Consider the following 10956-nt stretch of genomic DNA (forward strand, 5'->3'; position numbering starts at 1 on the left):
CGAAGTGATTCTACTATGCTGGTTTTGTTAGCAGCGGCGCGCGGTCTATTTTTTCGCCCTCTGTGGCCATTTGTTGAACTTGAGAGTGTGCTACCCCTGAGAACGGTGCTCGCTCGGACCCACGACGCGTGCCCGAACCCGCCTACGCTTCGCAGCCTTCGCGACAGGTGGCGTTGTCAGCGTTTTGCGCATTGCGTGTACCGCAGTCACACGCTAAAGCACATTATATGCTTAGTCTTAGTTCAAAGCAATGGCTTTTTTTTACCTTTTGCAAAGCAGCGATCTCAGTATCCGTGGTTTCCATGTCGGTGGCCATAGCAGACGACGCCGACCGTCGGAGCGGCGTTTAAGACTTCATAGAGGAGTCTATTTTCCCAGAACAGCTCTATAACGTATAGCACACTCAGTTACGAAGTCATAGCAGTATTCTACTGATTGCGTGGAAGTGAAATACGATACTGATAAAAAATAGACGACGCGAAAGCGGCTGCGGGTTGAGCAAGAGAGGGCTGGCGGAGCAATCCAGTTCTTTCTCGTCACACGGATGACTCCACATGGCGGCGCCACGGTATGTTCTCGCCCCCATAGATCGCCCCCGATGTTACTGATAATGATGCAAGGTTATGTTATTGTCTTATACGGAAACGCTTCATGATGACGGTGATGATGGCTTATTACGCATAATTTTTCGCCAGGGTTCCTTTCATCAGGACTTATGAGGTAGCGGAGTCAGCTTACTGAGCGATATTACTAGCTGCGACTGTCCCCTTATTAAAAAAAGAAAACATCAAACGCCACAATGAAAACGTAATGTAGCATCATCCTACATATTCAAGAAGAGGACGTGCTATCATGCAAAAGACGACGAAAGCGAAGAAAAAGCGTTCACTTTGCGACGACGATGTCTCGTCCCTGCCGCAACTTGATTGCGAAAGAATTCATGGCCACGACCGACTGCGTGGTCCGAACGGCGGACGGCGGTGAGTTCCCAGCGCACCGTGCGCTGCTCGCAGCGACCAGCGGTTACTTCCGGGCCGCGTTCAGCGGTGCCTCCAGGGACGTGATGCTGGACGGTGTGTCGGCACTCGTGTTCGAGGAACTGCTCTACTTCCTCTACACAGACAGCGTGAGTTGCCTCAACCTATAAGCCGTTGCACTGAGCAGTGGCTCCGAGCGGATGTGTAATTTAAGCTGGTGGAGGATCGGGGAAGGGGGGGGGGAGGGCAGGAGTCGGGACTTTTCACTGGCGCAAGCTATTCTTGTTTTGTGGAACTAAGGCTCAATTTTCTTTAATGGAGCAGGGTCGGGACTATGTTCAGGACGAGTGCTTTCACCTGCAATGAAACCTGTGGGAGTGCTTGCCCTGCCTTCGCAAAAAATTTAATCAAATGCTGCGGCGTTACGCGCCAAAACCGTGGGACAATTATGAGGCCCGCAGCAATGGGGGACTTGTGAATAAATACGAGCACACTGAGTGCTCTAACGTGCACCTAAATCTAGGGGCACGAGCGCCTTTGTAGTTCGCTCCCGTCGAAACACTGCATCCGCGGCCGGAATCGAACCCACAATCTCGAGCTCGCCGATGCGACGGCGGGTAAGAAAATTTGGAGGACGCTTAAGCGTCGCCTTTAAAAGTGGAACGCGATCGCATTCAAAAATTCCTGACTGCTTCTGACGCTTCCCGGAAACTGCAGCGTATGTCACCTGTGGTATTAACCGAAGGTGGAAGTCAGGCTCCAGCCGTCCCGATGTAAAAAGCCGTTTATTCAACGTATATAACCATATACATATATATATATATAATGAAGAACAGAAGCGCCCCCTGGGGAATAAAGAACTCAAATGAATAACGAAGCTAAATACAACATACTCCCTCCCTTATATTTAGTGATTAGTTCTTAGTAAGTATTAGTAAGGAAAACCCCAAGGCATGCACACTGTACTTATTTAGACACATTTGCAGACTATGTACGCAACGTCAGACCGCCAACTAGTCAGTCTGATAATCTTGGAGCCAGGCCTGTGGCCGGCGCTTTCGGGTCGGCCGCTTTGGACGTCGCACTGGCGACGATGGCGGCGGGCTCGTAGACTGCTGCTGCAGTATGCCAGGAGACCGCGCCTGCGTCCTGGGAGAAGCCGGCTGTAGCACGGTAGGCTGCCGCACATCAGGGGACCGCGGCTGCGGCGTGGCGGACTGCAGCGCATCAGGAAGCTGCGGCGTGGCGGGCTGCAGCGCATCAGGAGACCGCACTTCAGTTTGAGCAGGCGGCTGAAGAGCTAACGGAGCTTTCTGCATCGGTCGAAGCAATTTCATTGCGGCAGCGTCGTAAACCATCTCATCTTCGTCGCCAATGTGGCATTGACCGAAGGTGGAAGTCGGGTTCCAGTCGTCCCGATGTAAAAAGCCGTTTATTCAACATATACAACCATATATACATAATATGAAGAACAGAAGCGCCCCCTGGGGAATAACGTACTCAAATGAATAACGAAACTAAATACAGCATAACCGTAGGTGGTGGTGAAACTTTACTATTACAGAAATCGTTGCGCGGTTTATTCCTGGGTGGTTCCCTCTGAGAGGGCTCCACTGGCGATCGCGGCTCGCCGGGCCTGGTCGAGGGTCGCCATTTGGCTTCCCAGGCCTAGTTCGGAGAGTCTCGCCTCCAAAGACCACGTAGTGAGTGTGTGTGCTGGGACTCGTGGCGAAATGCGTCGACCGGATGGTCCGTGTATTCGTGTGTTATGCGCGCGAGTGTCGCTGTGTGGTTGTTACACCAGGGGCATGTCCGGGATGTATATCTGTCTGGTGAAACGGCTTGTAGACGAGACAAGTGTGGGTATGTGTTTGTTTGCAGGCGGCGCCAGTCCCCAGTCTGGAGTTTATTGAGAGCTTTGTAGGGGGAAGCATACTGTGTTCTCTCGAGACGTTGGTCTTGCAGTATTTGTTGACTTGTGGTTAATAACTCGTGAGTCGCTCGTCGGTCTGTCGGGGGCTGAAGAACGACGTGGTCTGTCGCTCGGCTAGCGAGAAATCGAGCTGCGCAGTCAGCCTCTTCGTTGCCCGCAGGCCTTCATGCCCGCAGCACCAGACGATACCGTGGATACATTCTAGTGAGCGGCCCAGGATTCGAATGGCTTGCATAGGGAGTGTTCCATTCATGTATAAACGACACGCCGCTTGTGAGTCCGTAAGGACGCGGGCAGATCTTCACTTGCTCTCGGCGTCGCAAAGTGCGAGAGTGATCGCTGCTGCTTCTGCTGCTGTGCTGCATGTGGCGTGGATGGAGGCAGAGACTACCAGGTTCCCCTGATTGACGACGGCGATTGTGTATTTCCTCTCGTGACGGGGCGACGAGGGATACGGGCTAGCGTCCGTGTAGTATGTATCTGGGTCTCTGAAACAGCGTTTGTGCAACATGCGGGCACACGCTCCTCTCCTCTCTTGATTGTGGGTGAGGGGCATGTTCTTGGGCATAGGGTCTACTACGATGTTCTCTCTAATTTGGTTAGGTAGGAGTTGTTTCTTCTTCGCAGTGCAGGGGTGTCAGCGGGTACCCTAGCCGTTGAAGAAGGTGCCTTCCCTGTTGTGTCTTGTTGAGTCGCTCCCTCTGCGTTATGAGCGTGGCGCTTGCTAGCTCATCAAAGGTGTTGTATACTCCTAGCGCTAGTAATTTATTTGTGTTTGTGCTTGACGGTAACTGTAAGACCGTGTTGTACGCCGTTCTTAAAGAGTGTCCATGCGCTCGGTCTCGCTTTCGCGCTTGACTTGGCGCGGGAGTGCGTACGTGATACGGCTGATGACGAGGGCTTGTACCAGCCTTAAAGTTACGTCCTTTGTGAAACCAGCTTTTCTGCGCGCTACTCTGGGGATGAGTGATGCGATGCTTCTTATAACGTGATTTAATTTCTATGAGGCTGCCTTTATACCGTTGTTCCACTGGACGTGCATACCTAGCAGGCGTGTTGTCGGGACGCGCTTTATAGGCTGCCCGGCAATCTCAAGATGTATTGGCAGGGCTCGATGTTTCTTAGCTTGCTTGGGCCGGTGTTGAAGGTACTCCGACTTGTTTGGGGGCACATCTCATTTCTGCAGCGGTTAGCTATGACTCGATGTGTTCGATAGCTGTCAGTAATGTGTTTTCTCTGTCGCTGTATGAACCCTTGGTTGCCTATAGGGTGATATCGTCGGCATAGAAGGCCCATCCGAGTTTTGGGATGCTTTACAGTTGTAATGCATTTTTTCTAAGTCCGATGTTGAAGAGGAAAGGAGACATTATTGATCCTTGCGGAGTACCCTTCTGCGGTAGATCGTATATAGTTTAGCTCGCCTTTGTGTCCGTCGGTTGGATTAAGCAGTCCGCACCGTCTCCAGATGGGTCTGTCCGGGTTTGGGTACACTTCGGTGGCCTTTTTCCCTGCAGATCATGCAGACTTGGAGCGTGGGTCTAAATGAGTAGCAGCGGAGTTCACCTCCCTAGTAGTACACAAATCGTTGAAGATGGGGCCCATTAAAGGTCAGCGCTGCACTTTGAGTGGCACCGATCGTCGTGGCTGTAAAGATTTCCACGCCTTGTGCTCTCACTCTGAGATGGGCCATGAGGGTTTTGGTGGTCGCGTGCAAGGATGTTCCATGTACCACTCCCCTAAGGGTGCCTTGTCCTTGGGCGGTGTATGCGCGCACTGCGTGACTTCTGCTGCTAAGTGTTTAGGTGTGGATGTGTGTGCTTTTCCGGCGACCTCTTCGTACTGGGTCGATAGGATGGCTATGCTGGATCCCGGGTTGGTTCTCGGAATAAATTTGTCATCCGTGAACTCGTTCTTGCGAGCGTCGAAGATCGCTCGTGCGAGTCAATGAGCGAGCACGTTTCTTAATGGTAGTCCTTGATTTGGACGAATGAATATTTTGTAGTCATTTTTAGGAAGCGGTGGAGGTCTAGCGACTCTCCGCGTTGTTGCTAATGTCTTTGTGGTGGTTGCGGGGCCACCACCGCGTCGCCTCTACAAGACTTCTCGCTTGCGTTGCTTTTGTGTTCGGACTCATTGGCAGGAAACATCTCTCACGGTGTCATGGTACAGGGCTGCTTGGCTCACCGGCTTGGTAGTCTGGTCCATGCGTTCTTCTTCGGGTCCTCCGAAGTTGTATGCAGGAGTTCGACGATCGTAGTCGCTTCGTTCACCACGGTTAGGCCAAGTGCCGTCGCGGGAATCCCCGTCGGCGAGGCGAGCGGCTGCCGCCGCCGGTTAGCGTTAGCGGCTCACCCGTGGTGACGAAACTTCCAAGAATCCTCCTGGGGTCCTCGGTGTCGGATTTCCACGCGGGTAGTGTCGATACGGCTCTTAGAATGTTAGAAAGTTGGTGAAAGCGTTTAAAGGCGTTTTCTGTAGAAAACGCCATCGAAAACTCGCGAGACTGCGGAGCCCGATGCGAGCCCGTGTTGACTCGACGCGACGCCTATGTAACCGTAATGTCTACCGGGAAACGCTCGTGGCGAACGCTCTCGAGTTAATCGCGCGGGCACCGAATCGATGACAAAACTGGCGTTCACACCTCAGGAGATGCCGAAAAATACCGTCATCCAAAAGGAGTAAAAAAGGCAGCAAAATGTTGACCACCGAATAGCTGTGAAGTCTCAACATTGATTTGGCAGCACTTTAGGATGTGTGTGAGGATTGATGGCGTGGGCTGGGAGGGGGGTATGCCGCTTATTTTCGGGGAGGCCCAGGCTCCCCCTCCCCCCCCCCCCCCTTGATTACCTGCCTGCTTCAAAACTGGTCCAGCCCATATCACCCTGCTGAGCTTCATTTGTAGTCTTCCCGTGAGCGCCCAATGCTAGGAGTTCCGCTGATCTTTTGTTGCCATCGAGTCCGATTGTACCCCTGATTTCAAGCGATGCGGTGGAGGCGAGCGCAATCTGGAAGTGCTTCAAGGAAGCGGGCACGCCGCTTGGTGGACTCCCAGATACTTACACGCTGCACTGCGCAAGTGCTGGACGTCGTCTCCAGTCTATTAATTGTAGAAAGGCTGGAAAAGGGGTTTGTTTGAGATGTCGCGTAACATAATTATGTTTTCTCGTATATTCAAATTTCAATCCGAGAGCTATGGTGTCTGTAGGTTGTGTGTAAGTTGTAGTTTACGATTTTTCTACGTATTTTAGCTTGAGAAATTCAATTATTTCAGTCAATTCTTTGCCTCACATGGAAGGCCTGGGTATGTGTGGTTCGAAAATCTTTTTCACGAAACGACGTTCGAAAGCGGATTTTCCGCAACACGGGCTCCTTAACGTTAACGCGGCAAACTGTTGTCCGATGCATCCCCGCGCTGTGTGGTGCCGCGGTTATAAAGGAAAGCGACTGGTCCTCCGCCTGACATGATATCGCAGCCGTTCATCTACAGATATGCTTGGGCAGCGACAACGTGCTGCAGATTCTCGAGGCAGCCGACTACCTGATGATGGACGAGGCGCGGGACAAGTGCCTGCAATACCTAATCGGGGAGACGCGCCAGGACAACTGCCTCGGCTTTGCCGCGCTGGCGAAACCACACTACGCGCCTTTCTTCAAGGAGGCGCTGTTGAAATTCATACGGGAGCACTTCGATGAGGTGAGCCGGAGGCATTGTGACATCCCTTCCACTCGCCGTGTACGCAATGTTTCTTTTTTTTTTTCTTGCGCTGCTTTTCCGTAGTGGTAAAGAAGAAAAAGATGAAAAAAAAAAGGCGGCAATTGTACTTCGGGCAAATCGTACGCTCTGCTAATATAGTGATGCTCGAGCACGCTTCAGAATGCAGTGTATCGCAACATACGAACACTTTGCTGAAACCGCTACCATCTTTGACGAAATGTTCGGCTTGCAGCGCGTTCTGCTATAGCGAAACTCTTTCATCGTTGCTATAGCAACGGTGTAAGGGTATCATATCTTGTCGCGTAAGTTTGTAATGCCTGCAGGAAATATTTACCATGAACGCGCGCTTTTGAGGCGGGAATTCAATACTGTTTGCAAAGAAACGCAGCTAGCATGACAGACTTCACTGTATATACATATTTCATTCCTCTGCAATTGTAATGACTCACTAGAAAACACGTATGGCATGATCCTGCTACCTTGATTTGCATTGAAAGCGACTGTATAGATACTTAAAATTAAATTATGTAAACTTTGGATATTTATTGGTCGTCTGTCCTAATTCGTGACTCAGGGTTTAACGTCAGGAGAAATTAAGAAGGAATGTAGAGGTGCTGTAAACTGTAAAATAATTTACGCCCTTAAAAGTGAAAAGGAGTGTAAATATATCTATAACTCACACCTTTAGAGTGTGATTTACATAATTGACACCCTAAGGATGTGAGTTGTAGACACATTTACACCCTTTTTCACTTTTAAGGACGTAAATTATTTTACATTGTAGAGGCTGGCAGTAGTAGGATAAGGAAGGGGGGGAATATAGCACTGTCCAAAAGACTCCTTGTTGACCTGATTGCAGCGTCACAATATAATTTGCACTGTCGTTATTATTCCAGTTTACGAAATGGTGTCACTTTTTGTACTGTTTCGGTGATTAAAAAACTGCTGTAGCTCTTTGGATGTAGCCGGGAAGAAAAATATAAAACCCTAACCTAATGCTATATCGATCTAACAGAGTGCCCTGTCTTCTAAAAACCCTTGTATGTAAATTTTGTAGCATATTGCGTTTTGTCCTTTTCATAATTATCTCAGAAGCGATTTCATTAATTATTCATATAGGATATGAAGGCAGATGCGTGCATAACTGCGTTGGAATGACTTCATCATATTTCTTCCATAAGCTTTGGAGAAAACTGACGCCAATTTGATGTAGACAGACCGTTGTGCCATCGCACACGAGGAAAAGCACCCAGGAGGTGCGTTTGAAGCACCGCGAGGTGATATAAAAATTCTAGATGCGGCATGAAAAGTACCACTGCACCGCGCGGCGCTTCATCTTAATGTATGTGCTTATGCAAACAAAAGCGGTATTTAGGATAACGAACAGTAGGAGACGGTTATAATTATCCGCGTGCATGGCGATGTTGGTTTCAATTATTAACCGTATTTGTTTTTTTGTTCTTCAAGCAGGTTTTTTAGTTCCTTACATACCGGTACGTAATTAAAATGGAATTCAAAAGCGATTATTATACATCTCAGCTGCCTTCATATCCCAGAAAGACATAAAAAGAAGACGACGCAACTGAACTCCCCCTGCATTCTCATTGGAATTAGAATACAGGGTACATTAAGTTGCGTCGCCAACAAAACTTGCGAAGATACTCTTTTTCTTTTTTTGAGCGACGAAGCTGTAACTGCGCAGTTTAGTCTCAAGGATTGGAGGAATTGAGGGATTCCAGTGAGTGAAGTCACCAACGAAGAAGGCTATGTGCCAGGGAACCAAGAAGGGAATACAGGTTTGTGTTTTAGAGCAAATAATGTACTTTTTGGTGTCAAATTTTCTGGAAAGTAATAGGACATGAAAAAGCGAAAAAAGAATGAAGTATGTTCGTTTTGTAGACGGGGACGAGATGCTAACTAGTGTGTTCATCCGGGTAGGCTTATTCATTACAGTTTACATTATATCGGCATAGGAAAAAGCATAAAGCTTCCGCTACATCAAGACGTTAGTGTGGCGTCCACAAATTAACCCGGCCTCTGTTATGCTTCAGTAAATTACTGCTGATATTGTTGTAGTGGCTTGTTCAGAAGTATCCTGTACTTTAGAGGCAACATAACAGAAATGTCGAAATGCACATATATACGGATGCTGACACGCAGCTTCAAACGCACATCCGCGCTTTGATGCAAGCACAGAATATCCAATGGGTATCTCGCTATAGAAATAAGGTACACGTACCTTTGTTATATAGACCATACCTCTGCTGCACAGTTTAGATCCGGTCATTTTGACAACTTGGTTTTCTTCTCCACTTTTGCACTTGCACAGTGAGCCTAAAGCGTTATCGCAGGAAGCAACACACATTTGTGACGCTCAGAGCACTATGTTGTTACTGGAATTGTTCTTTGTCACGTTTCTGCCTGAAATAAACGCTATAGCTTGTATTTAGCACTTGTGAAACTCTAGCATATCGTTCTGAGATATTGGCGGCGAGGAGTTACGAAGTCGCCATCTATCGGAAGCGCCTCGCTGGGGTAGTATGAGGGATCATGCGGCGCGCTCCTCATAGGTTTTGCTGTCAGCGTTCACTGAAAACACCACGCGCGAGCTCTCCCGGACATTTCTGTAAGTACTTTCGAAACGAGAGAAGTTTCTTACTGTCTAACTAATAATCTTGGGCAAACTGAAAGCACAGAATCGTTTACAGACGCTATATCTTTACCGAATACGTACAGTGAACGCCACTGCGCGCGGTCGCCGCGATGGAGTCTCCCGAACCGGCTTCTTGCGTGAAAGGTAGGTAAACGCTGAGAGCAAACTATGTGAAATATGTTCTTATAATGTTTGTATAACTAAACGGAGCGTAATAGAACGAAGCATCAATGAAGCGATCGCGCAGATTCGCAGCGACCGACTGCGCGTCTGCATGCTTGTCCGCGCACTGTTTCGCTTTCTCCGCGCGCGCGTTTTCGCACCGTGCCATGAGCTTTAGGCCGCAGAATACGAGCATTTGACAGTATACAAGCAACCATTGTTGCGTGGGCGCTATTAGAGCTGTTCAAAAATAATTTCATTGTAGAGACTTCGACGCCTGCGATGTCCCGTCGCGACGATTCAATCTTTTTTTTCTTCTAAATTCTTTGACCTTTCAATATTATTTTTCGAGTTGCGTCGCACTGTATGTTTATCGGTGTTCTCAGCGTGCAATTTCCCGCTGCTCCTTTTTTGTAATCCAGTGCATTAATTCATAACACAAACATGACCATATGCCATGCTTTTTTTAAATGTGCTTCTTACCGCTGCCTTTCCACTCCACTGAACTTGCGAGTATCTATAGCATCGACAAGTTCATAGACCAAACCGTCATGACATTAGTCGGGCAGCGGACTCGGGCGAGCGTCTCAGTGCGCGTTTTCAGAACATCGCAGACCGGGCGCCGTAGCAGAAATCTTCCTCGCGTCTGTGCTTGCTGCATACCCGAGTTGTAGCCGATGACTGTTTGCCGGTTTTATGTTTCGCGAGCCAAGCTTCACGCAGCTTCTTGTCCTGCGGCTACGTGTGAATAAGGCTGACACCGGCCTCCGTTACGTGCGTCCGGCCCTGCGGAACCGAGCAGTAGCCTACCATATATGTTGCGCGCCTTCAAAGGCAGCCACTACCTATTGTAGTGCTTTGAAGCGTTGTAACGGAGACACTCGAAGTGGGAAAATTTCGCCACTAAATGAGGACCGCAGCGTACGAGGGAATTTAAACTCGTTTTCAGCTCGCTTCGGCGCGCCCGAAGCAGCCGACGCGGCCGCTATGTCCACGTGATCCCTCCTAGCACGTGACGCCGACGGTGGCGCCAGCTTTTCCAGTGGTGGAGCTCGAGGCCAATAAGGCTGAAGACGAGTAAGCCTGCCAGCGGAAAGGAAACGTCGTTGGATATGGCATTGAATATACGTGAATACAGGAGGAATGCGCAAATGACAGTGACCACGTGTGACCGATGCCAAGGTAACGCGCCTTCACGATGCCCATGAATTACCTTGGGGCCCATCAACTTTTACAAAATCTTGAGCGTCCGAGACGTGACAGAGGTCTCCTTTACTCACAAGGTGATGTCACGAGCACTTGTTTCGCTCAGGTTTGGCGCCACAGCGACGAGTTCCTGCACACCAGGCCCGAGCTCCTCTGCGAGGTGCTTTCGTCGGACGAGCTGAACGTGCGGAATGAGGCGGACCTGCTACGCGCGCTCGACCGGTGGACTTCGTCAGCCACGGACGAAGACCTGACCGCGCTCCCAGCGCTTCTTCAGTGCGTCCGCGTCGGCCTCTGCAGTCAGTCGTGA

At 49.6% G+C, this 10956-nt stretch overlaps 1 protein-coding gene across 1 annotated transcript; it reads left to right on the forward strand.

The window, feature by feature from the left end:
• Positions 1-940: 940 nt before the first annotated feature.
• On the forward strand, positions 941-10956 carry LOC142578483 (kelch-like protein 17). Its single transcript, XM_075687865.1, has 3 exons — positions 941-1126; positions 6398-6604; positions 10753-10956. Exons 1-3 carry the CDS (start codon positions 941-943, stop codon positions 10954-10956), a joined length of 597 nt encoding a protein of 198 aa, XP_075543980.1.

This window comes from Dermacentor variabilis, chromosome 4 (genome assembly GCF_050947875.1).
Source record: "Dermacentor variabilis isolate Ectoservices chromosome 4, ASM5094787v1, whole genome shotgun sequence".
In the NCBI taxonomy this organism is placed as follows: domain Eukaryota; kingdom Metazoa; phylum Arthropoda; class Arachnida; order Ixodida; family Ixodidae; genus Dermacentor; species Dermacentor variabilis.